The sequence below is a fragment of the Salarias fasciatus genome, unplaced genomic scaffold (assembly GCF_902148845.1).
Source record: "Salarias fasciatus unplaced genomic scaffold, fSalaFa1.1, whole genome shotgun sequence".
NCBI classification, from domain to species: domain Eukaryota; kingdom Metazoa; phylum Chordata; class Actinopteri; order Blenniiformes; family Blenniidae; genus Salarias; species Salarias fasciatus.
The window spans coordinates 165,029-192,021 of NW_021941389.1; the positions used below are offsets into that span (position 1 = coordinate 165,029).

Genomic DNA, 26,993 nt, shown 5'->3' on the forward strand with positions numbered 1-26,993 from the left:
TTTGCTCCCCCAACACACACACACTGGTTCGTATTTCTATCCTTGTGGGGACCTTCCATTGACTCCCATTCATGTCTAACTCCTAACCCAAACCCAAACCCAAACCCTAACCCACACCACAACAATGCCTAACCTTAAAGAAATGTTTTTGCACTTTTACTTTTTTCAGTAACAACAACATGGCCACGAAAACGCTGTTTTCCCTCAATAGGACCAGAAGAAGGTCCCACAAGGCACATCGTGCAGGAAAACGATACACACAGACACACACACAGTGGTGAGGACAAGTACTGCATGCAGGCCGGCATCTTTATTACAGTGATATAGTGATGCGTAAATCATACATTAAAATTGGCCTCATTCTGCACATGATCCATGGTTATGATCATACAAAAGTAATAATAATAAAGGAAATACACGAGGGAAACAGCATTTTGCCAGTATTTAGGGCCCCCTAAAATTTCACAAATCATGTTTTCAGGACAGCTTATGTCTCATGAAGGGGGCTGAGACCCCCCTGGCCCCCCCGGAGTTCGCTTCCTGTACATATTGTCTTATTGGTGGAAATGACGAACGTGGGATGTGGGCTTCAGCTTTCAGAGGACCGGTACACTGAAACCACTGAGCCTGTGAACAACAACCGTCCAGATGGAGTGGGGAGTGCAGGAACAGTACCAAGACCAGGACCAGGACCAGGACCAGGACCAGGACTAGCCGGATGAGCAGGATCAGGATCAGTATCAGGAGAAAGAATCGGACCAGGACCAGGACCAGAGTCCCAGGGTTTCCAGAAGTTTCATTTCCCCCCCTTTAACACAATGAAAGTTTTTTGTTTTTTTTTCCTGTTCCACTTGGAACAATCTTCAAAAAAATGTGTTTTCAGTGGCGCCGATTGTTGTTGTCGTGCAAACAGACAAAGTTTTGTGGTTTCTGTTGACGTTCCTGCCATGTAAGCAGGACCTGAACAGAAGTGAGGGAGAATTTAACCCGTTGGTGTTTAGCTTCCAGACAGGAACCCGGCGTGGTTCTCACACTCCAGCAGGGTTTGGTGGTTTGATGATGTTTTTGGAGGTAAAGGGAAATGAGGATGTCTCCAACGCTGCGTCCCGTCACTTCATTTACAAACACGATATATGAACTGCAGGGTTCACAAACGATCATCAGTGATGGATTTAATGGCCAAAGCATCAACAAACAGTTCTACAGAACGTTCACTTCCACACAGAACATCAGACATTTCATGAAAACTCAAAGAGCAAATAATCTTATATTAAATACAATGTACAGAACCCTGGAAAAGAGCGAACAGTAACACTTATTCATCAACAGCTTGACGTGTGAGTCTTCCTGTGTTCATCCAGCAGTGTGTTTCATGTTATTGAACACCTGCATCCCTCAGCAGCCTCCTGACAGTCTTCAGGTAGTCCGAGTCTGGATAACCGTCGCTTCAAACAGAAAACACACAAAGATTCTCAGCCCGTCACATGAAGAGAAGAATGCACCACGGAAGAAGAAAGGACACTGGATATCACACATTTCACAAAAAACATTTAGTGTGTAACCTTTAACGCCTCCTGGTGGACCTTCTCAAGTTAGTTCACTGACTTTATGAGCAGTGAGCAAGAAACTCTGAAGAGCCTCTGACCATCGTTTATCCACTGACAAAGAATCAAAACGGCTCAAGATCAAAGGCAGAGAAACGCAGCGGGAACATCCGGGGTTAAATTTAGGTTCTCGTCCTGGTTTATAACCAGCCATCCATTCATGTATGAATTAATGGATGGATGAATTTGTGAATGGCCAGCTAGATGGATGGATGGACACATGAATGGATGGATGATGGATGGATGATGGATGGATGATGGATGGATGGATGATGGATGACATTTGCTCGCTCCGTGGGAAGACCACTGAATGAGAGCTGACACACACACACACACACACTCTCCTTTACCTGCTGATCAAACAGTAAAATAAACCAAATCTGTTAGTCAGTTTTCGTCTGCTGGGATCAGTGAACCCTAACAGAGGAATTCCACATCTTCCGTGTCTGCTCCGCTCTGCTCCGTATTATCAGAAACCACAGCTCAGGATCGCTCCGGATCGCTCCGGATCGCTCCGGATCGCTCGGCTGCACCTCTGTTCCGCCGGCCGGAGAAGCAGAGCAGTGCGAGGAGCAGATTCAGGCCTTTCAGAATAAAATGCATACATGGTCCTGAATATGTATTTTGTAGAAAACAGGAAATATATGAGCAACAGCCTACAATGGGCCATATATGCAGCTGTGTAACGTTGGACTGGACGTCAGAAACGTTGGACTGTAGCTTGATTACAGGCAAAATAGAAGTTTGTCATATAAAACTTGAAAGTGTGTTCTAGTTTTTGCTTGTACGGCTTTTTAAAGTGTATATTTTAATCAGTATGGGATGTCTATTCCTGATATATCTGAAAATTGATGTGAGGACAAATAAAACGTCTTTAAACATGTTAAAGTCTTTAATAAAGACAAAATGATTGTATTTTGTATAAAGCCGGAGGTTGTTGGAGTTCTCTTTCCTGTCTGGTGCATCTGAACTGTGGAAATTTATGCGTGCGGAGACCTGGACGGACCGGACCGGACAGAAAAATAGACCCTGGCTCTATTTTGGACTGACGGAGCAGAGCGGGGCGGATCCAGACGGAGCCGAACGTGGCGGAACGGAGGCTACTGTCATTAAAATAGCAACGTATTTGCTGAGGGGGTCGGAGTGGACTGGAGCGGACCGGAGCGGACCGGAGCGGACCGGAGCAGAGCGGACCGGACCGGAGCGGACCGGAGCGGACTGGAGCGGACCGGAGCGGACCGGAGCGGACCGGAGCGGACCGGAGCGGAGCGGACCGGAGCGGACCGGAGCAGAGCGGACCGGAGCGGACCGGAGCGGACCGGAGCAGAGCGGACCGGAGCGGACTGGAGCGGACCGGAGCGGACCGGAGCGGACCCGGAAGAGGTGGAATTTGGGGGTAATCCTCTCAGCAGTGTCTTAACCGCTCACTCTGGTGATTCAACAGTCCTCTCTCAGATCATTCCAGTATTTAAACTCATCACTCCAGAGTTTTTAACCAGTCACTCCAGACGTTTTCTAGATAAACCTTTAACTTACTTCACTCTGCAGTCACTGCCGGTTATAACTGGATTGGATGAACTTTCACCCATAATTCATCTTTCTTCTCACCCATTCATTTCATCTCCTCCGTCTTTCCTGTCTGATGGTCCTGTGCTCCACCTGCTGTGAGGTGAGAGAGCTAACCACTGCACCACTGCACCGCCCTCCCTCTGTCCCTGCCTGCTGTACTCAGGATATCTGTTAACAGGACTGTGTGTGTGTGTGTGTGTGTGTGTGTGTGTGTGTGAGTGCTGTCCTCACCCGGCGCTCCCCCTCTCGGCCTCTGTCTTCAGAGGGATGGTCTTGGTGGTGACGGCGTCTTGTCCGTCCTCGCCGGTGGCGACGGTGAAGAGCAGCTGCCGGCTGAAGGCCTTGTCCAGCAGCTTCAGGACCTTCCGGCCCTCGGGATTGTCTGGCAGGTAAGCGGAGAGCCTCCGCCCGGAGAAGGGCTGGCCGGGGTGGGGGTGTTTGTCCTGTAGGAGAAAAGCTTCTTTCAGAACACTGGCTGGTCTTGTTGGCATCTTTTGGTTCGTCTGAAACCACAGTGTCGGTGTCCCCCTCCAGTCCGACGGGTTTGTAGCTGAACGCAGGACTTTGGGTCCTCTTTGCACTGCCGCTGTTCAAAGTGAAGTACGTAGAAAGTTAACAAAAAAACTCTTCGTTAGCTCGATGGAGACGTTCATTTGGAATTCTGGTCATTCTTCACATGCCAGCTATAGCTGTCAGTACAACACACTGACAAAGGTATCTGTGCACCTGCCTTCACACACAGTGGATTTAAAAAGTCTACACACCCCTGTAGAAATGCCAGGTTTTAGTGATATGAAAAAATGACAGCAAGACAAATAATTTCACAACCTTCCACCTTCAATGTGACCTATGACCTGTACAATGCAACTGAAAAAACAAATCTCAGTGAGGTGAAGTAAAAGTAAAAACTGAGATAATGTGTTGCCTAAATGTGCACACCCTTTAATAACTGGGAATGTGGCAGAGTTCAGAATGAACCAATCACATTCTCACAAATCTCGACTGTGTATATCCACTGTACATGGACATGAGTGACTTCCCACTCTTAAGATACTAGATTAGATCTGGTGCCGGCCAGGCTAGAAGAGCTGAACTCTTCCAGGAGGCTTTTCACCAGCCTGAGCAGAGCTGTGGGAATCCTGGACCAGGAGGGAGGTCTGAGCCGGGCTCACAGTCCTGCCCTGAAGGTCTGAGGTCTGGACTCTGCAGGACAGTTAACATGGATCCTTCTATCACTGGACCTCAGGGCTCGAGTCCAACCCCCGAGGAACAAGTCCAGATCACCAAGACCTCACACTGAGTCCGGCCAAGACGGACAGAAGCTGTTCTCTAGGAAACCGCCAAAGTCAGACTGTCCACTGGACTGTCCATCAGACTGTCCACCGGACTGTCCACCGGACTGTCCACTGGACTGTCCACCGGACTGTCCAGTGGACCGTCCATCAGACTGTCCATCAGACTGTCCATCAGACTGTCCACTGGACTGTCAGTTCCAGCAGTAGAATAATAAATGCCAGCTCCTATCAGAGGAAATGTTCTTCACAGATTCAGGGTTTGAACCGGACCAGGACCGTTGGGTTTCATTCAAACCACAGCTAACGTCAGTGTCCAGTCCTTTTCCTGGTGGCTGTGTCTGTCTCCTATCCTCCTGCTGTCCAGGCCCACCCTGGTTTCTGTCCTGTGTCGTTAGTTCCACCTGGTCTGTCTGCCTCACCTTGTCTTCTATCAGCCAGTGTCCGTCCAGCTCCGTCCCTCCTGAGTGGACGTAGCCTCCTGTGCCCTGTGGGTTCCTGCTAGACCCACAGGGCACAGGTGTGTTTGTCCCACTCCGACTCCCTGCCACCGCCCGTGTCTCTGCTCGTGGACTAAGACTTCAGTGAGTTCCTCAAACTGCCGTCTTCAGCGTGAGCGGGAGTCGTACTCACAGTCTGCATCCCGTCTGGGAACACGAAGCTGATCTGGACGGTGTCGTCCCTGGGGAACCCCGGCAGGTCCTTGTGCAGGATCACCCAGGTCATCTGGCCCGGAGGCTGACAGTCGTTCAGGCTGTACTTTCCGCTCACCTGCTCAGTAGCTACCACACAAAGGAAACCAGTGGTGAGGACGTCCATCAGTCAGGCCTGGACAGCAACGACGGGACATCTGGAGCACCTTGCTGGAGCAGAGACGGCGGACCCTGCCCGTTCAGGTACTGGTTACAGTGGTGTTTGCCGCTGCTGTGGTTTGAGCCCATCCTGAGAACGTGCACAGGACACAAGAAAACACACGGCTGAGGATGATGGACAGAATAAGATGGTGTGGGGTGAAGCGCCACCTCAGCTGCAGCCACCCAGACTCCACCTGGACGTGGATCTTCCTGCAGTGTTCTTCTGTTTCTGGTCTGAGTTCCAGATCATCTCAGAAGCTTTTGTGTTTTTAATGTGATTCTGTTCAGCAGCGGCGTCCAAAGCTTCAGCATATCGTCAGTGTTCCAACAAACAGTCCAGGTGTAATGAAAGACTGTTTTCATTCTCTTTCAAAGAATCTGGGCACAGCTGTAATCCTAGAAGTAACTATGAACGTTCATTGTGCCGTGTTTTCGTTGTAAGTGAATATCAATAAATGCGTTAAGTCCTAAAAAGACAATTTGCACAATTTAATGTCAACAGTTTATTAATTTGAAGCACTGAAACTCCTGACTCTCCATGGCGGTGTTGTCACTTCCTGCTCTTCTGCAGAGTAATCTAATGTCATGATTAAATATCTTGTCATGTTTGATAGTCAAACAATGAAAAACAAAAGAAATGCTCTGTACTGTTGACCTGCTCAAACATGTAGGAATTACTTCTGGGTGGGGTTTTATCTCTAACAGAGCCCTAATTAAACCATTTATCTTCCACACATCATAAAGGAGTTTTTCTTTTTTTTCTAATTACCAAAACACAGCGAGTGCTCCTGAGCACCCCGGCTCAGCACAGCTCTCTGTCATCAGCAGTTGTGTCCATTGTAAAACAGTCACTTGATGAATTTGGGAGGTATCGTTAGCAGCTTGCTGGTGATCCATGCTGTCACTGCGACTCTACGTTCTCTGGGTCTGCTGATCAGATGATCAGCAGAGTGAAGCCTGCACATGATCACAAACCTACGGGTGCGCCTGGAGCTGTGGAGACGGCGTCCTGGGTACCTGGCGGAAGCTCCTGGAATCCCTGCTGAGCTGAAATCTCCTCTCCCGGTGTTTCTCTGTGAAGGCTCGGAGCTCGGGCGACACGGCAGGGCGTCGGATCGCTGGGCGTGATTCCTCCCGGTCGAGTCAGTCGGACTGGTCGAGCAGCTTTCAGCTCATACTTCAGGTGCGCTCACCTGCTCCCGGCTTTTATCACGCTGGGATCTATTCATGGCTGTGTCCAATAGAGGCCGTGCAGCTGTGTGTGTGGAGTTATTCTAACTGCAGGTCGTCTTTCAAGTGTGATTTCTGTGAAAATATAAAACACACTCCACATACTTTCCATTTCCTCCTGCTGAAGTGTGTTGGAGAGTTTCTGAAAACGCTGAATAGCTCAGAGGTCCAGAGTCACAGGGCAGTAATCCTGGTTTCCAGGGCTGGATGAGGGCTTTCTCTGGGAGTTGATGCAGCTTGTGTGGATCAGTGGGACTCACATCAAACAGCCACAGGACTGACGCAGGAGGAGGAAGACCGAGTCTCTGTGCTCCAAACACTCGTCTCGTTGTCACCTGTGCACATCGCTGTTGTTACGTAACAGTTGTCATTTTTGTTTCAGTCTGAAACAAGTTCCACTTTCTTTGTCCTGTGTTGTTCCAAATGCCTCAGAATTTCTCTTTGTCGTGTTTTTCAAAGTCTAACATTCCAAATCACTGTGCCACTTCTGAATAAATGAATTTCACATACAGTAACTCACATTACTGTATAGCACAGTTACAGCACAGCCAGCTGCAGCATTGTGGTCTTCAGACTGCAGAACAGCTGCACAACAGAAGAACATAAAGAAAGTTATACCGGAGAACCGCCAGAGATCAACAGCATTCACTGTTTTCACAGCTCTCAGGGGAACGACAACATGAAGCTCTACCTTCCCCAAGAGGGAGACGAAGAACGAAGGGAAGACGGTAAAAAGATTTATTTAAAAAGGTTTTTGTTAAATTAATACTATATCCTGACAGTAGCACATTTGTGTTTCATCAATTTGTGAACATCAGTGATGATATTCTAAACTCAGGGAGTTAACAGACATACATGTCCAGGTCTCAAGAACTGGTCCTGTTCCCCAGAGCATCACGTCCAGCTGGACAACATCTCCTGGACAAAGTCCACTTCTCTGTCCTTCTGGACTCTTCCAGCCTCTCTGGGTCTCTGTCCTTCTGGACTCTTCCAGCCTCTCTGGGTCTCTGTCCTTCTGGACTCTTCCGGTCTCTCTGGGTCTCTGTCCTTCTGGACTCTTCCAGCCTCTCTGGGTCTCTGTCCTTCTGGACTCTTCCGGTCTCTCTGGGTCTCTGTCCTTCTGGACTCTTCCGGTCTCTCTGGGTCTCTGTCCTTCTGGACTCTTCCGGTCTCTCTGGGTCTCTGTCCTTCTGGACTCTTCCGGTCTCTCTGGGTCTCTGTCTTGACCAGCTGTCCAGTGTCTCAGTCTCATGATGAGGACCACCGTTTGAGAACCTGATTACCTGATCATTCACTGATCAGTTCATGGATCAAACAGCTGCTCATGTTTCTGTGAAACTGCTAGTCAGAGAGCAGCAGGTGTTCAGAAGTCCTCAAACAGTGAACAGTTCCACACTCAGACGTTTAGAGAAGGTCACATGAAGGTCACCTGGAAATTTGACCCCGAAGACTGATGTCAACGACGTTTTGTGAGACACTGCCAGCCTCACAGTCTGACTGGACTTCCTGAGGAAACGACCGGCGGAAGCCTCTGACTGTCTGCTCACATTCCTACAGCAGTCAGTGTAAAGTAAAGGTGACCGTCAGGGACAGCGGGGAGGAACGTTCAGTCTCCATCCTGAAAGATACCCTGTAATTATCTCCGGGCAAAACATACAAAGGTTACTCTGGAAGAGAGTTTCACTCAGTAACTCCCTCTGGAAATGAGACGCTCTACCTGAAACTTCGAGGTTAAGATGAAGATCTCTGACAGAAGGAGGCACATTAGCTAAAACCAGCAGAGTAAATCTGCAGATTAGCTGAAAGAGTTTGAAATGGTCAAAAAGAAGAGTAGACCTCCCGCTGAGAGCATCCAACCTGCAAAAGGTTAAAATCACACAAACGGAAACAATTTAAAGAAAAGTAAAAAGGTTAAAATTGTTAAAGTCACTTGAAGTTATGAGAAACAGCAACAAAGAAAAATGACTGTTTGCATGAGTGTGTGTGTGTGTGTGTGTGTGTGTGTGTGTGTGTGTGTGTGTGTGTGTGTGTGTGTGTGTGTGTGTGTGTGTGTTCATGTACATACCCAAAAGTAAGGACCAAAATTCGTTTTGCACCAACAGAGTGAGGACATTTTTGCAAAGTGAGGACATTTTTGCCGGTCCTCACTTTTTGACAGGCCTTTTTTGACCTTTTTGAGGGTTTAGACTTGGTTTTCGATTTAGGGTTATAATTGGGTTTAGGTTAAGTTTAGGGCATAGGTTAGGGTTAGGCATTTATTTTTGATGGTTAGGGTTAAGGTAAGGGGCTAGGAAATGCATTACGTCAATGAGTGTCCTCACAACGATATAAGTACAAACATGTCTGTGTGTGTGTGTGTGTGTGTGTGTGTGTGTGTGTGTGTGTGTGTGTGTGTGTGTGTGTGAAGGCTGCAGAACCTGCCCTCTCGGAGGGAATCCTGCTGTATCTGCTCCTTCATTTAAAATCCTTTGTTGTTGCGACGCAGCAGCGCAGCTTGTTTTGCGACCTCGGAGAGTTTGGAGTGGTGGAAGACAATCCTGCTTAAGCTGAGAGGTCTGAGGGGGGTTTAGAAAACAAGCTGGGGACTGGAGGGAGGCGCAGATAGGATTTCAGATGGGACAATTACCATGTGTCCCAAATCCTGCCCGGCTCCCTTCTCTAATCCAGAAAGGAAGAGGAAACAGAAAAAAGTCCAATTATGTCCTCAACCTCTCTTTCTGTTTAACTCTTCCTTCAGCACCAGGAAAACCTGCTTACCAAGCTAGATTTTTCAAGGCCAGGCAGAACGAGAGGGGAATGAAAAGAACTGCATTAAAGGAAAGCAAACAAACAAGTGACAGCTCCTCCAATGGAGACTCGTTTTCTCATTTGAGCAAGATGGAAAGTTTCATGTCATCACATTGAGGAGACGCCACAGTTCTTGTTGAACAGCCTTCTGATGCGGAACAGCGACCCTGACTGGGTCCAGCAACCTGCCAGGCTGAAGAAAGTGAGGAGCAACAGTCTGAAACTAACACGCTGTGACGATGAGGAAAGCCTAACCAAAAACCAAACACATGGACTCATTTCTCTGCGTCACTCTGTTGTGTTCCTGATCTAGTGCTGTGATGTTCAATGAACATATGATGTTCGTTATATGTGATGCTCGTTTGAACGGCTCTTTTAAGTGAATGATGAGAGCCGGATCACTGCTGTCTGAGAGCCGTTCCTTTGTGTAAATTGTCCACACTTCCTTCACGTGTCTCCTGAGTGTCTCCTGAGTCCAGCTGCCACCGCTGCCTTCATGTGAACGAGCGAGTTTCGTTTTTCCGTAGTAGCTCCAGCCACCTGAACACAGCAGCTAACTAGTGGACGAGAAGTGTCTCGAATAACTGGTTCCAGAATAACTGGTGTTTTGGAATAACTGGTTTCCCTATTAACTGGCGACTGGGTTTCTTTCACGTCCCTTGTTGCTGATAGATGTTAAAAACCAGACAAAAAGCCGTTCAGACCTTTAATGAGTCTGATTTCAACATCCGCTGCTACTAGCAGCAGCAGCAGGAAGTGCTAAAGGAAGTCAGTCACCAGGTAACAAGGAAACCAGTTCATTTGAAACATTGTATTTACCGCTTTATCAGAGGTTTTACTAAAACCTCCCAAAAAACAAAAAATCCTAACAAACCTCAGCAGACACCAACAAACACAGCAAAACCCTACAAATCCCAGGCAACCCCAATAAACCCCAGCAAGCAACAATAAACCCCAAAAACTCCAACAAACCCAAGAAAAAACCAAGAAACCCAAGCAAACCCCATCAAACCCCAACAAACCCTAGAAAACTTCAACAAGCCCCAGAAAACCCCAGCAAACCGAAACAAACCCCAGCAAACCACAGTAAACACCAACAAACCCCAACAAACCACAGCAAACCCCAACAAATCCCAGAAAACACCAACAAACCCTAGAAAACCCCAGGAAACTCTAGAACACCCCAGCAAACCTCAACAAACCCCAGCAAACTCCAACAAACCGCAGCAAACCCAACAAAACTCAACATACCCCAGCAAACCCCAACAAACCCCAGCAAACCCCAAGAAACCCCAACAAACCCCAGAAAACCCCAAGAAATTCCAGCAAACATAAAAAACAAGAAAACCCCGAAACAAACCCAAACAAACCCCAGCAAACGCCAACAAACCACAGCAAAACCCAACAAATCCCAGGAAACCCAAATAAACCCCAACAAACCCCAGAAAACCCCTACAAACCTCAGCAAACCTCGACAAACCCCAGCAAACCCCAGCGAACCCCAACAAACCCCAGAAAACCCCAGCAAACCTCAACAGACCTCAGCAAACCCCCACAAACCTCAGCAAACCTCGAAAAACATCTTTAAAAAACCTGAAAACCCCAACAAACCTCAGCAAACCCCAAGAAACCCCAACAAACGCCAACAAACCCCAGCAAACCTCAACAGACCCCAGCAAAGCCCAACAAACCCCAGCAAACCCTTGAAAACCCCAACAAACTCCAGAAAACCCCAGAAAACCCCAACAAACCCCCCAAAAAAACCCAACAAACCTAAACAAACCCCAACAAACCCCAGCAAACCCCAACAAATCCCAACAAACCCCAACAAACCTCAACAAACCTCAGCAAACCCCAGCGAACCCCAACAAACCCCAGAAAACCCCAGCAAACCTCAACAGACCTCAGCAAACCCCCACAAACCTCAGCAAACCTCGAAAAACATCTTTAACAAACCTGAAAACCCCAAGAAACCCCAACAAACGCCAACAAACCCCAGCAAACCTCAACAGACCCCAGCAAAGCAGAACAAACCCCAGCAAACCCTTGAAAACCCCAACAAACTCCAGAGAACCCCAGAAAACCCCAACAAACCCCCAAAAAACCCCAATAAACCTAAACAAACCCCAACAAACCCCAGCAAACCCCAACAAACACCAGAAAACCCCAGCAAACCCCAACAAACACCAACAAAATACAGAAAACCCCTAATCACCCCAACAAACCTCAGCAAACCCCAACAAACCGCAGAAAACCCCAGCAAACCCCAACAAACCCTTGAAAACCCCAACGAACTCCAGAAAACCCCAAGAAATTCCAGCAAACATTATAAACCAGAAAACCCCCAAAACAAACCCAAACAAACCCCAACAAACCCCAGAAAACCCCAATAAACCTCAGCAAACCTCAACAAACTCCAACAAGCCCCAACAAACCCTATCAAACCCCAGAAAACCCCAGCAAAACCCAGCAAGTCCCAACAAACCCCAGAAAACCCCAACAAACCCTAGAAAAAACCCCCAAAAAATAAATATCCTAACAAACCTCAGCAAACACCAACAAACCCTAGAAAACCTCAACAAACCCCAGAAAACCCCAGCAAACCCCAGAAAACCCCAAGAAACCCCAGAAAACATAAAAAAAAACAGAAAACCCCCAAACAAACCCAAACAAACCCCAGAAAACCCCAGAAAACCCCAGCAAACATAAAAAAACCAGAAAACCCTCAAACAAACCCAAACAAACGCCAGCAAACCTCAACAAACCCCAGCAAACCCCAACAAACCCCAGCAAACCCCAACAAACCCTAGAAAAACCCCCCAAAAAATAAAAATCCTAACAAACCTCAGCAAACACCAACAAACCCTAGAAAAACCGAACAAAACTCATCATACCCCAGCAAACCCCAGGAAACTTCAAAAAAATCCCAAAAAATCCCAGGCAACCCCAACAAACCCCAGCAAGCCCCAACAAACCCCAAAAAACCCCAGCAATCTTCAAAAAAATCCCAAAAAATCCCAGGCAACCCCAACAAACCCCAACAAACCCCAGAAAGCCCCCCCCAAAAAAATCAACAAACCTCAGCAAACCCCAGCAAACCTCAACAAACCCCAGCAAACCCCAACCAACCCAAGAAAACCCCAACAAACCCCAGCAAACCTGAACTAACCCCGGCAAACCCCAACAAACCCCAGAAAACAATAAAAAAACCTTAGCAAACCCCACGAAACACCAAAAAACCCCAAAAACACCCAGCAAACCCCACCAAATCTGAACAAACCCCAGCAAACATAAAAAAAACCCAGCAAACCCCAACAAACCGAAGAAAACCCCAAAAAACCCCAGAAAACCCCAGAAAACCCCAACAAACCCTAGAAAACCTCAACAAACCCCAGAAAACCCCAGCAAACCCCAGAAAACCCCAACAAACCCTAGCAAACATAAAAAACCAGAAAACCGCCAAACAAACCCAAACAAACCCCAGAAAACCCCAGAAAACCCCAGCAAACCCCAGCAAACATAAAAAAACCAGAAAACCCTCAAACAAACCCAAACAAACCCCAGCAAACCTCAATAAACCCCAGCAAACCCCAACAAACCCCAGCAAACCCCAACAAATCCCAACAAACCCCAAAAAACCCCAGCAAACATAAAAAAACCAGAAAACCCTCAAACAAACCCAAACAAACCCCAGCAAACCTCATCAAACCCCAGCAAACCCCAACAAACCCCAGAAAACCCCAACAAACCCTAGAAAACCTCAACAAACCCCAGAAAACCCCAACAAACCCCAGAAAACCCCCCCCAAAAAAACAAAAATCCTAACAAACCTCAGCAAACTCCAACAAACCCCAGAAAAACCCAACAAAACTCAGCATACCCCAACAAACCCCAGCAAACCCCAACAAACCCTAGAAAAACCCCCCAAAAAATAAAAATCCTAACAAACCTCAGCAAACACCAAGAAACCCTAGAAAAACCCAACAAAACTCAGCATACCCCAGCAAACCCCAACAAACCCCAGCAAACTTAAAAAAAATCCGAGGCAACCCCAACAAACCCCAGCAAGCCCCAACAAACCCCAAAAAACCTCAGCAAACCCCAGCAAGCCCCAACAAACCCCAGAAAACCTCAACAAACCCCAGAAAACCCCAACAAACCCCAGAAAACCTCAACAAACCCCAGAAAACCCCAACAAACCCCAGAAAACCCCAACAAACCCCAGAAAACCCCCAAAAAAACAAAAATCCTAACAAACCTCAGCAAACTCCAACAAACCCCAGAAAAACCCAACAAAACTCACCATACCCCAGCAAACCCCAACAAACCCCAGCAAACCCCAACAAACCCTAGAAAAACCCCCCAAAATATAAAAATCCTAACAAACCTCAGCAAACACCAACAAACCCAACAAACACCAACAAACCCAACAAAACTCAGCATACCCCAGCAAACCCCAACAAACCCCAGCAAACTTAAAAAAAATCCCAGGCAACCCCAACAAACCCCAGCAAGCCCCAACAAACCCCAAAAAACCTCAGCAAACCCCAGCAAGCCCCAACAAACCCCAGAAAACCTCAACAAACCCCAGAAAACCCCAACAAACCCCAGAAAACCCCAACAAACCCCAGAAAAACCCCCAAAAAACAAAAATCCTAACAAACCTCAGCAAACTCCAACAAACCCCAGAAAAACCCAACAAAACTCAGCATACCCCAGCAAACCCCAACAAACCCCAGCAAACCCCAACAAACCCTAGAAAAACCCCCCAAAAAATGAAAATCCTAACAAACCTCAGCAAACACCAACAAACCCTAGAAAAACCCAACAAAACTCAGCATACCCCAGCAAACCCCAACAAACCCCAGCAAGCCCCAACAAACCCCAGAAAACCCCAACAAACCCCAGAAAACCCCAACAAACCCCAGAAAACCTCAACAAACCCCAGAAAACCCCAGAAAACCCCAACAAACCCCAGAAAACCCCCCAAAAAACAAAATCCTAACAAACCTCAGCAAACTCCAACAAACCCCAGAAAAACCCAACAAAACTCACCATACCCCAGCAAACCCCAACAAACCCCAGCAAACCCCAACAAACCCTAGAAAAACCCCCCAAAAAATAAAAATCCTAACAAACCTCAGCAAACACCAACAAACCCAACAAACACCAACAAACCCAACAAAACTCAGCATACCCCAGCAAACCCCAACAAACCCCAGCAAACTTAAAAAAAATCCCAGGCAACCCCAACAAACCCCAGCAAGCCCCAACAAACCCCAAAAAACCTCAGCAAACCCCAGCAAGCCCCAACAAACCCCAGAAAACCTCAACAAACCCCAGAAAACCCCAACAAACCCCAGAAAACCCCAACAAACCCCAGAAAAACCCCCAAAAAACAAAAATCCTAACAAACCTCAGCAAACTCCAACAAACCCCAGAAAAACCCAACAAAACTCAGCATACCCCAGCAAACCCCAACAAACCCCAGCAAACCCCAACAAACCCTAGAAAAACCCCCCAAAAAATGAAAATCCTAACAAACCTCAGCAAACACCAACAAACCCTAGAAAAACCCAACAAAACTCAGCATACCCCAGCAAACCCCAACAAACCCCAGCAAGCCCCAACAAACCCCAGAAAACCTCAACAAACCCCAGAAAACCCCAACAAACCCCAGAAAACCCCCCAAAAAAACAAAAAATCCTAACAAACCTCAGCAAACTCCAACAAACCCCAGAAAAACCCAACAAAACTCAGCATACCCCAGCAAACCCCAACAAACCCCAGCAAACCCCAACAAACCCTAGAAAAACCCCCCAAAAAATAAAAATCCTAACAAACCTCAGCAAACACCAACAAACCCTAGAAAACCCCAGTAAACCCCAACCAACCCAAGAAAACCCCAACAAACCCCAGAAAACCCCAAGAAATTTCAGCAACATAAAAAACCAGAAAACCCACAAAAAAAAAAAACAAACCCCCTCAAAACCCCAGCAAACCCCAGAAAACCCCCCAAAAAACTCAGCAAACCCCAGGAAACATGGAAAAACCCCAAAAAATCCCAACAAACCTCAGCAATCCCCAACAAACCCCAAAAACACCCAGCAAACCACACCAAATCCCAACAAATCCCAGCAAACCCCAGCAAACATAAAAAAACCCCCAGCAAACCCGAGCAAATTCCAACAAACCCTAGAAAACCCCAACAAACTCCAACAAACCCAAGAAAACCCTAACAAATGCCAACAAACCCCAGAAAACCCCAGCAAACCTCAACAAACCCCAGCAAACCCCAGCGAAAACCAACAACCCCCAGAAAACCCCAACAAACCCCAACAAACCCCAGAAACCCCCCCCCAAAAAAATCAACAAACCTCAGCAAACCCCAGCAAACACTAACAAACCCTAGAAAACCCCAACAAACGCCAACAAACCCCAGAAAACCCCAACAGACCCCAGAAAACCCCAACAAACCCCAACAAACCCTAGAAAACCCCAACAAACCCCAGAAAACCCCAAGAAACCCCAGCAAACATTAAAAAACCAGAAAACCCCCAAACAAACCCAAACAAACCCCAGCAAACCTCAACAAACCCCAGCAATCCCCAAGAAACCCCAGTGGCTCGGTTGGTAGTGCAGTCATCTTGCAATTAGGAGGTGCTGGTTTGATTCTCCATGCCCCACCACATGCCGAAGTGTCCTTGAGCAAGACACTGAACCCCTAGCTGATTCCAGTGGACGGATTGAGCACCTTGCAAGGCAGATGCCTCCACTGGGGGGTGTCAAAGTGATAATGCAGTGTATCAGTGCTCTGTTCACTCCAACAGGGTTTAAAAAGTGCAACACTTTGTTCTGCAGCCAGCTGTCCTGCATGGAGCAGCACCATGAAACTTATTCCTGACACCACTGTACTGCTCACGTCCCTAACAAGCCAAGATCTGCACCGTTCAAAAGGACTGCTGCCCAGAGGCACATCATCAGAAAACCCCCACCTCCCTGGTGAGAACTGCCTGCATGCAGCAAACTTTATTAATACAATTCATTATTGTCCGTCTTCTCTCCACTCTCTGTGGCTGATCCTGAGCGCTCCAGCTTTACTAAACACTCCTGATTCAAAAGGTCTCCAGACTGGAGGTAAATAAGCCTCGTCACGCCAGAACACACCCTGGACCTGGTCCTGGTCTGGAGTAGACTGGATCCACAGAATAAATCCTGGACCTCATCCTGGTCTGGAGCTCCACAGATTAAATCTCCACGGTAAGTGATGTTAAAACTTATCCACCAGAGGAAGCTGCCATTTGACCTGTTCTCAGCTCATTGCTGTGTATCATAAGTGTCAGCTGCTCATGCGCTGCTCAGTGGCACCGGTCGCATTTTCAGGAATAATAATAACAGATTGACCTGATCAACACAAACTAAGCTGCATCCAATCGACTGATGAGGAGGTTTTTCGAATCCTGAATAGGGACACCCAGTCTGCCGCTGACCTATTTTGCACCAGACTTCATCAAAGGTCCTGTATGGTCTTCTGAGACACAATCTGAAAAACACATAAATCTAGTGCAAGAGTTGCAGGTGGTGGTCCATAAAGTGACTGTTTTATTTTTTTCAGTGATGGATGATGTGCTGCTAACAATAGTACTGCCACTGTGCCAATTGTGAAGAAAAAATGTCCGCGATGAGGAAAAATGAGCCGGAGGTTTGTGAGTGTGAGCAGAGGCTCCAGCATCCGGGCGGAAGGCAGAGAGGACTGACGGAGGTGGAGGTGGAGTCACACTGGCTTCAGCAGCTGGATGCCACTCATATGAAGTCCCTCTGGTCACTCTATGGCTACCAAACGGCTCTTTTGCACCCTCTCTGGTCTTTTCTGGGTCTCTTCTGTTGCTCTCCTTTTTCTCATTCCTGCATTTCAGTTTTGTTTTTGCCAGATTGAGATGTGTTCGTTGTAAAACTATCAACACACCAGACAGTTCATGCTGTGCTCGTGGAGACTCAGAGCTTCAGCATCACTGCAGGAGAACATCAGTAATACTGCAGCCAGCCCTCATGTCAGCCATGTTGTATGTGATGTCTCACGGTTTGTGTAGCGGCCCCCTTGGAATCTCCCAGACGACGTCGATGAGCAGAGAGTTTCAACAGATGTTTCTTTATTTCTTCACAAGGAAGAATTACAATGAAACCCATGAACACCGTGAAAGCTACAAGAAAGAATAAAACAAACCTCCGTGGAGCCATAGCAACTGACACTTTACAAAAGAAAAAAAAGAAAAAGCTCAACGGAAGAGAAATGGTGACCTTCAAAATAAAGGCATTTACAGTTTATATTGAGTTGTTCAAAAATAAAATAGATGGAAACCAAACGTACAATCTGTGAGTCAGCTGTAATCCAGCAGCTTTTCACCAGAGCATCTCAGACTGACTGACCTGACAGGTTATTGTTGCAGGACTCTTCAGAAACACAGCTGCTCCTCCACCTCGTCTTCATCCGTTTCATGAACGCTCCATGTTGTGCTCATTCCTCAATGCCCCACTTTACTTCCCGGTGAGCAGGGTGTGTGACGGAGCAGCAGCCCATTGTTCCTCTGGTTCTGCTGAGCAGAGTTACTCCTGGTTTATCTATCTGTGGCTTTGTTCTGACCACTTCAGCGTTACTCTCATGCATCCAGCCCGACGCCTTCAGTGGAACACGTCAGTTTGAGAGGCAGAAACAGATAAACTGCACATGTACAGTATGGGATCTGGTGTCTGAAAATTCGGTTCTCTCATCAGAGAAGACGGCCCGGCACACCGTTCCAGGAACCTTCAGGAACAACCACTCCTCCACCCTCCAACACAGAAATATTCCAGCTGAGCAGAGGAGGAACTTCACCGCTTCACTTGAAGAGCACGGAGAACAACACACTTTAAACATGAGCAGTGGAGAACGTGGAGAACAATACGCTCTACACATTAACACTGCAGAACACGGAGAACTCTGAACATTCACACTGGAGAACTCAGACATTCATCTGGACAGAACACCAAGTTGGATTGTTGTTATGGTGACTGTCAACTCTAAATCTACCAAGTCCAGGAGGAACTAGGACCAGGACCGGTGCCAGGAGAATCTGCACTGGGCCCAGGACTAGGATCAGGACCAGGATCAGGGGAGTCTGGACCAGGAGTCATGACACTGGAGGAAAACCTTGTTCTTGTGTTCCATGTACTGAGCATGTGCAGAACAGCTGTTTACTAGGCCAGTGGAGCGCAGGACCAGGAACCAGACCAAGACCAGGACCAGGACCCCAAGCAGGAGCAGAGACTCTGCCATCTACCAGGACTACATTTTTAAGAAGCGGTGTTTCAGTGGCTCCCAGCACCACTGTAGTGTCAACAGAAAGCTTAAAACGCGATGAAAGTTTAGTATTTTCGCTTCAAATCATTGTGGTGTGAAGATAACCTTGACAGAGGTGTTTTCAGTCAGATGTCTTCTGAAGTGTCTGAGCTGCTGTAAAGTGAGTGTGTGTGGACACCAGCAGCACCGTCTGAGGACTACCAATGCACTCCGATAGGCCGAGAAGACGCTGCCGTCCCCTTCAGGAGGACGTCCTCCCGGACCGAGCTGCAGCTCTGCAGACGTGATGAGAAGTGACAGCACATGTCGGGAGTTCGGACTGGATGTGATTCACTTGCCTCGGTGCTGATCAAATCTCCAAAAACAGACTATTAACTCTGAGCAAATTGTGCCAAGTAGGTTAAAAGGATGCTTGTCTCTTTTGATATCTCTGATATCTCCATCTGCTGTCGGGCGTTAAAACCCTCATCTAGGTTACAAGGTGTTTGATCGCTAAAGCACATTTGTCACACCGCTGCTTCCTCTCTCACCTTGCTTCATTTCTTTGATTTTTTTTCTCTTTCTTCCTCAATAATCAACATCATTTTAAAAGTTGCAGACCCTCTGATTTCATTAAATGTTTCACGGCAGTTTTTTTTTTTTTTAATCCGGTGAAATTGGTTAATTATTTCAATCTTCTTACTCTCAGAACATCAATAGTGAAAACACCACAGATGCTGGCAGGAACGTCAGATACTTTTTGGCCTTCCTCATGAATTCATCCACTCACAGCTATAAAAGCTATCTGCACATTAGCTCCCATTAAAAAAGAGCCTGGAGACACTGGACAACAGTGCAGTCTATAATCTTTAAAAAGGCTGAATATCAAAAGCTTGGACTTTTACATACACTTCAAAAATACAGCTGTAATTCATCCAACCATCGCTGACTGGTTACAGAGCTTCACTTGATAACGCGTCATTTCAATTCCAGAAAAGTTCTGGGTTTAAGCAACAACGCTGCAAAATGGAACGGCTCCCATGGTCACCACAGACAAATTGAATGTGACACTCTCCTGATAGTACACACACACACACACACACACACACACACACACACACACACACACCAGAGCCCAGTGATCCCAGGAGGAGGAGGAGGAGGCAGCTCTCAGTTAGCTCCCAGCTAACAAGAGCAATATCGGAGGTAAAATAAAATTAGAGGCAGATGATAGGAACCAAGCTTGTTAAGGAGAACCTGAAGGGAGGCGGGGCGGAGGTGGAGGCCGTGCACGTGAACAGCACAGAAGAAATGACTGCTTGACTCCTGTTCATTCATGAGGTGCAGTCGCATTTCTCCCAGAGAAAGCTTGCAGCTTCAGTCCCAGGCTGGAGGAACAGTCAAGTCGACATCGCCGGGGGGGGGGGGGGGGGGGTGGGGGGGGGGGGGGGTGGGGGGGGTGGGGGGGGGGGGTAGCTCTCAAGTGGCCGAGTTGGTCGTTAACGACTTGACTGTAAGCTGCTTACCAACTCGGCCCAAAGCCTCTTTTTAACCCGATTTGCACAGTTTTTTGTGCCGGCTGCGCCGCTGCTTCCCACACAGCGGGCGGTGGGCGGGCGGCGGGCGGGCGGCGGGCGGGCGGCAGGCGGGCGGGCGGTCGGTGGGCGGTGGGCGGGTGGGCGGCGGGTGGGCGGTGGGCGGGCGGTGGGCGGGCGGTGGGCGGGCGGCGGGTGGCGGGCAGGCGGGCGGCGGGCGGTGGGCGGGCGGCGGGCGGTGGGCGGGCGGTGGGCGGGCGGCGGGCGGTGGGCGGGCGGCGGGCGGGCGGTGGGTGGCTGAGTTGTGCAGCGCGCCGTGCTGCCCGGTTGGGAGACTGGAGAACAAACTGTGTGGTTATGGTGACCGACAGGTTAGAGCCCAGACAGCACACCTACGTCTCCCCGACGGTCCTCGCTTCATCGCCAAGACGTCGCAGGGAGAGCGTTTGCTAATTGACAAGATGTCGCCACTTGATCTGAAATTACCCCCGGCCGACGTTCAAACGATTAAAGCGGTAGCGCCAGGCTGCTCGTAGCTTCTACAGAATCAGATATGCGACTTTTATTCATTTACCAGTAGGTCGGACCTTTAAAATTACACGTTTTACTGTCAAATGTGAAACACACTATTGACATAAAAAATCACTTATCGTGTGTTAGTGATGAAAAGCCACAATTGAAGTTTAGACACTTTTTTTCAGCTGTTACCACTTTAATAACTGCACAAGGCAAATGTACAAGGTGAACAACAGACAGAGAGAAGTGAGAAGAGAGAAGGACCCATGAAAATAAGTTGAGGAAACTTTTGGCCACCCAGTGAGATTTCAGTAAATAATGCTGATTGTGAAAATGCAACACAGTTTAACTCAAACCGAGAGAAAAGTGAAATAAACAAAGACTTTTCAGCACATGTGACATTTGAAAAAGCTGAACAAACACTAGATGGAGTAAAACCATCTAGTGTTTACACCATCAGTTTTAAATAATGTACCTGAACATCATCGATGGTCCAGACACAGCACAGTAACATTGAACAGGAATTATAAAATACATTGAAAAGGTGCTACAAAGACAGCCAAAAAACACACAACGCATCATTTAGAAACTTCAGAAATCCCAAATTGTTCCTTTTTCACAAATCAAGTTAAATATAAAGAAAACTGTCAGACTGCCTCGCCCACTGAGGCCAAACATGAAGGAAATCGAACCGCTCAAGTCTGAGGTGGAGGTGAATCAGGATGAGGGTGGAGGTAAATCAGGAGGAGGGTGGGGGTAAATCAGGAGGAGGGTGGGGGTAAATCAGGATGAGGGTGGGGGTAAATCAAGAGGAGGGTGGGGGTAAATCAGGAGGAGGGTGGGGGTAAATCAGGAGGAGGGTGGAGGTAAATCAGGTGGAGGTAAATCAGGTGGAGGGTGGGGGTAAATCAGGTGGAGGTAAATCAGGAGGAGGGTGGAGGTAAATCAGGTGGAGGTAAATCAGGTGGAGGGTGGGGGTAAATCAAGAGGAGGGTGGGGGTAAATCAGGAGGAGGGTGGAGGTAAATCAGGTGGAGGTAAATCAGGTGGAGGGTGGGGGTAAATCAGGTGGAGGTAAATCAGGAGGAGGGTGGGGGTAAATCAGGAGGAGGGTGGGGGTAAATCAGGATGAGGGTGGGGGTAAATCAAGAGGAGGGTGGGGGTAAATCAGGAGGAGGGTGGGGGTAAATCAGGATGAGGGTGGGGGTAAATCAAGAGGAGGGTGGGGGTAAATCAGGAGGAGGGTGGGGGTAAATCAGGAGGAGGGTGGAGGTAAATCAGGTGGAGGTAAATCAGGTGGAGGGTGGGGGTAAATCAGGTGGAGGTAAATCAGGAGGAGGGTGGAGGTAAATCAGGTGGAGGTAAATCAGGTGGAGGGTGGGGGTAAATCAAGAGGAGGGTGGGGGTAAATCAGGAGGAGGGTGGAGGTAAATCAGGTGGAGGTAAATCAGGTGGAGGGTGGGGGTAAATCAGGTGGAGGTAAATCAGGAGGAGGGTGGGGGTAAATCAGGAGGAGGGTGGGGGTAAATCAGGATGAGGGTGGGGGTAAATCAAGAGGAGGGTGGGGGTAAATCAGGAGGAGGGTGGGGGTAAATCAGGATGAGGGTGGGGGTAAATCAAGAGGAGGGTGGGGGTAAATCAGGAGGAGGGTGGAGGTAAATCAGGTGGAGGTAAATCAGGTGGAGGGTGGAGGTAAATCAGGAGGAGGGTGGGGGTAAATCAGGATGAGGGTGGGGGTAAATCAGGATGAGGGTGGGGGTAAATCAGGAGGAGGGTGGAGGTAAATCAGGATGAGGGTGGGGGTAAATCAGGACGAGCTCTTTGGAAGGAGGTCCCACTGTTCCCCAGACAGTGCTGATCATTAGCAGTCCTGAGGCAGACTCGTGTGACACAGCTCTGGTTTTTATTGTTCCCATTAATGGCGTCTTCGAGCCGGACGGCAGCGGCCCGGCGGCCAGGTCTCCTCCCCACAGTGGGGACGGTCATGCTGAGACACACCCGGTACCGGGTGCCGAGCTGGATCCTGGACTGAGCCAGACCTGTTACCAAGCCAGACCAGGGCCTGAGCTGGACCCGGGGACAAGCCAGAACCAGGACCCGGACCACCAAGGATGAGCAGGCGCCATCCGCTAACCGTGCTGGATCAAGACCGACCACGATCACTCAGCGATCCAGGAAGCACAGACAGGAACCTGCCGTCTGTTGGCCGCAGCAGTGACCAGGCTGGAGGGAATCAGTACTGCACTAAGCAAAATCAATCACAGTTTTCTTCTTAAACACTTCTTAAGTCTTGATAAAAGGTTTAACTAAACATTGTGGACTGTCTGGGTTTAGTCTCCCTTTAGCCAACAAGCTAAAAACAGCCCCTCCATACATCCCCCAGGCTCTGCTGGTCCCTGGTTCTTCAGGTCCTGTCTCCTCCATACAGCCTTTGTCAATCTCTCAGTAGGAAATGTATTAGATATTTTGTAAGGGATTTTATTCAGTTATTTTTTCAATCTTTTACTCATTAATCTGTACTGAATGTGTACTGCTTGTGCTTTGTGACGTGTGTGAGGTTTGCTTTAGAATTATTTTCACGCTTCGCCAGGTTTTGCTGGGCTTCACCTCAAGTCCACACTGAGTCAAACCGGCTCCACGATGGAGAGATTTCATCTTACTATTTGCCGAGGACCATCCTGACGAATGCTGATCGTTCTTATGGCTACACATCCAGTTTTCTGTCGTACATCCCTTTGATAAGTGAGGGCCAACGTGACCACGCTGAAACCATCACAAAGAATACCTGCTCAGATCCCCAGAGACCACCACAAACACCATCCAAGACTACTTCTACAGACCCACTGTTACTGCTGTTACTGCCTCTACAGACCTTCTGAGCCCACTAGAAATGTAGTTCAACTACGGTCAGGAGTCAGTCCTCAAATAGTGTGGAAATAGCTGACATTTGATATTTGATGTCAACATTTCCAGTGGGTTGAGAAGGAGGACCTGCTCGGTCTCTGTGTCATTGTGCCTGGAGTTGCAGACGGTCTCAGACTGAGCAGCTGAAAATCCAGAGTGATGCTGATGCTCTTCAACCCATGCAAGATGGCAATGAAACTGATTTTTTATTTTATTTTTTTTTTGTCTCGGTCTAGGGCTGAACCCTGAACCGGTCTTGGTCTTGACCTTGTCCTGTCTTGCCCCCCCCCCACACACACACACACACACACACACACACACACACACACACACATGCACAGTAACCAACTACGCACTACTGACAATCTTCATAAACATCACTGTAAATATGTATCTTTGTAATTTTGTAATTTTTGTAAATTATGCTGATTCTGTAAAGCCGCAGCATTTTTATTGTTATTGTTATTGGTTTTGTGCTACTTGTTTGTCTCTTAATTATTTCTACTTATATTTCATACTTGTGCCTTTTTAAATCTGTTCCTTTGTCCATGTTTGCTAAACCACCAAAACAAACTCCTCGTGTAGGCTACTTTTCGTGGCAGTAAACCCGTTAGTGAATCTGATTCTCAACTGATTACAATGACAGTCTATTCAAAGCTGAGCAGTATTTAATAGTACCTGGTACCTTACGATGCTACACCGCGGTGGGAGTCCTGTAGTGGGCCCCTGTAATGGGCATTAAGCGAAATGGTTTCACTGTCATGCTCCTCTTGCTGTCCGGTGTTCACCCAATTCCTGGCCCCCCAGCTACACAGCACTCCCTCAAATTGGAAGAGTCTGTCTGGGTTGCACATCATTCATGTAAATGCTCACAGCCTGCTTTCACACATGAAAATGGATATGCTGAAAATACGGGTTGAGTCGACTGGTGCGGATAGCTGCATCTCTGACCTGGTTACCCAAGTCTGTGCTGGACGAACGTGGTAATAGAGGGTTTTAATATTTTCCATTGTTAGATCAACGTGCAAGTCTTGCTCTCTAGACATGTTACCAAACAGTTTGAAATTTCAGCTCTAAATATTGGTCTGCCAGATCTTGTAATCACCCATATGCCTCATCAATACTCAGCCACAGCAGTTTTTGCAAACGATGTGAGCGCTCGCTGTGAGACTGGTGCTGCTGGGGACACTGGAATCCCCACATTGAGCAAAAAAGAGTCTCAAGCACTTTTCTTCAAGATCTTTTTCTTTTTAATTGGGATGGCATTTTATTCATTAATGACATGAACCTTGTGTAGAAATATATTCATGATGGTTTGAGTCCTTTTTTAAACAGACATGCTCCTCTCAGGGTTCAGGGAAGGGAGAGGCCTCGGTTCACCACTGAACCGACCGACCGACTGCAGAAGAGAAACCAGCTCCGGGTTACAGGAAGTCTGGCCCTGAGGTCGACTGGCTGAGCACTAACAGATGCACAGCTGCAATCAAGCAAGCCACTCTTGAGTTCTACCTTTCCCAACCACAGCCAACCTAAATGGCCCCAGGAGATTTTGGCAGACTATAAAATGTCTCTCAGTCGATACCTGATCCCAGATGTGCCGGCTAAGTTGGTCGTGGACTCCACCTCTATAACAAACAAATCTGAGATGCTAAACTGCTTCAACAGTCACTTCATAGCCTCCAGCAGCCAGGCCGGCTGGCTCAGGCATAATGTGGTTGGCCAACACACTGGAGCTCCTCCCAGCCAGGTAGGAGGAGAACCACTGGAGTCCTGGACCTGACAGTCCAATCAGGTCCTGAAGCCTGTTTATCAGGGTCTGGTGGCCAACTGCGTCAAAGTCTGAAGACAGGTCCTCCAGGACCAGCACTGTGCACCTCCTCGAGTCGGCAGACATCAGGATGTCTGGACTCTTTCAGCAGAGCAGTCTCTGATAACTGGCTTGTGGCGGCCCAGCGTTCATAGCGACATCGCTTTTTGATCCTTGGATGTCGGCTCTTCCTATCATTGTGAAGCAGAATTCACCAAGCGTTGGATTGTTCTCCACTAATAGGGAACGTGAGCTGGTTAGACCGTCGTGAGACAGGTTAGTTTTACCCTGCTGGTGATGTGTTGTTGCAGTAGTAATCCTGCTCTGGTGTGTACGAAACCCTGACTGAAAAATGTCATCGATGTCATGCGCTTGTAAGAAAGATGAGAGCTGTTTCGCCTCCGTCTTTTCTAACAATTTGGACAAATAGTGGAGTTTAGATATCGGCCTGTAGTTCTTAAGTTGGTCCAAGTTAGGGTTCTTCAGTTTAGGTTCTACGACTGCATGCTTGAAGGTGGAAGGAAAGACACCAGGAGAGACAGACAGGTTGAACATTCTGGTCCCTCATGGTCCGACAGAGTCAGAAACACATCTACAGGACTGGAGGAGGGTTTGGTTTTCGCCATCAGTGGCGAGACGTCTTCAAGGCATTCAGGAGTAAAGGAGGACCAGACGTGTGAAGGTGGTTCAGCAAGACCTGGACTGCACAAGGAAGGGGCTGGATTTTGTCTTTTATGTCTCTGAAGGTTGAAAAATCACTGCTGTCAGCCTTACAGTGCACAGGAGCAGCCAGAGGAGCAGGAGACACCATGGAGCTGAGGGTGTCAAACAGAATGCTCAGGATGTTGTCATTTAACCAGCGAGATGCCTGCTTTCTGGACACATGGCTAGATTTTAGTGGAGCCAATCGTACCATAATGGAGCCACAGAGTGAGCTACCCTGGGTTCACACTGGATGCGGTCCGGCTGCGGAACAGACACTGCAGTTAATCCATAGTCATTAAAATCGATGCTGTGATGCACACCGGCCGTGGTCCGGCTCCGGTCCGGCTCCGGTCCGGCTCCGGTCCGGCTCCGGTCCGGCTCCAGAGCCTCTGCAGAGTTCCGGTCTCTTTCCACAAGGATCCTATTTCTCGGCATGCCGCAGCCAGACAGAAGCAAATGGGTACGGGAAGGAAACACAATACATGTTTCAAAATAAGTGATTTCAAAATAAAATCTGTGTCATGTTCTTGCCTTAATATTCTATTTTTTTTACTTCTTCTGGTAGAATACAGAACAAACAACGTGATGTAGTCATACGCTTTAGAAGAATGAACGGTTTTGTACTTTGTCACTGCAAGAAAGTCAAATGACACCAAAATGCCACAAAACAGCTCTGTGACCAGAGCGGCTCTGGGTTGCCAGGTTGGGCGGGTTTCTGCCAAATCAAGCTTCTTTTTTGAACACGTCGGACGAGTTGATGAAATGGTTATGTGTTTATGACGAGTTTTTTATTATACAAATACAGTTTTTTCGGTTTTAACATGCTTTTTCAACCGAGATGGTGGTTTGGGCTGCTTTCTATTGAGTTAAACGAG

The 26,993-nt window shown here is 47.9% G+C and overlaps 1 protein-coding gene across 1 annotated transcript; it reads right to left on the reverse strand.

The window, feature by feature from the left end:
* Positions 1-295: 295 nt before the first annotated feature.
* dtx3la (deltex E3 ubiquitin ligase 3L a) lies at positions 296-6,442 on the reverse strand. The gene is made up of 5 exons (XM_030087582.1): positions 6,299-6,442; positions 5,325-5,407; positions 5,099-5,247; positions 3,405-3,616; positions 296-1,445 (listed from the first exon to the last, which is right to left on the reverse strand). Exons 2-5 carry the CDS (start codon positions 5,404-5,406, stop codon positions 1,376-1,378), a joined length of 513 nt encoding a protein of 170 aa, XP_029943442.1. The 5' UTR covers position 5,407; positions 6,299-6,442; the 3' UTR covers positions 296-1,375.
* Positions 6,443-26,993: the final 20,551 nt, after the last annotated feature.

Bases quoted from the DNA above. Each gene is read 5' to 3' on its own strand.
- dtx3la (XM_030087582.1), bottom strand. From the start codon at position 5,406: ATGGGCTCAAACCACAGCAGCGGCAAACACCACTGTAACCAGTACCTG. The intron at 3,617-5,098 runs GTGAGTACGACT...TTTCTCCTACAG, and splicing joins TCCCAGACGGGATGCAGACT to GACAAACACCCCCACCCCGG. The intron at 1,446-3,404 runs GTGAGGACAGCA...TTCTGTTTGAAG, and splicing joins GCCGAGAGGGGGAGCGCCGG to CGACGGTTATCCAGACTCGG.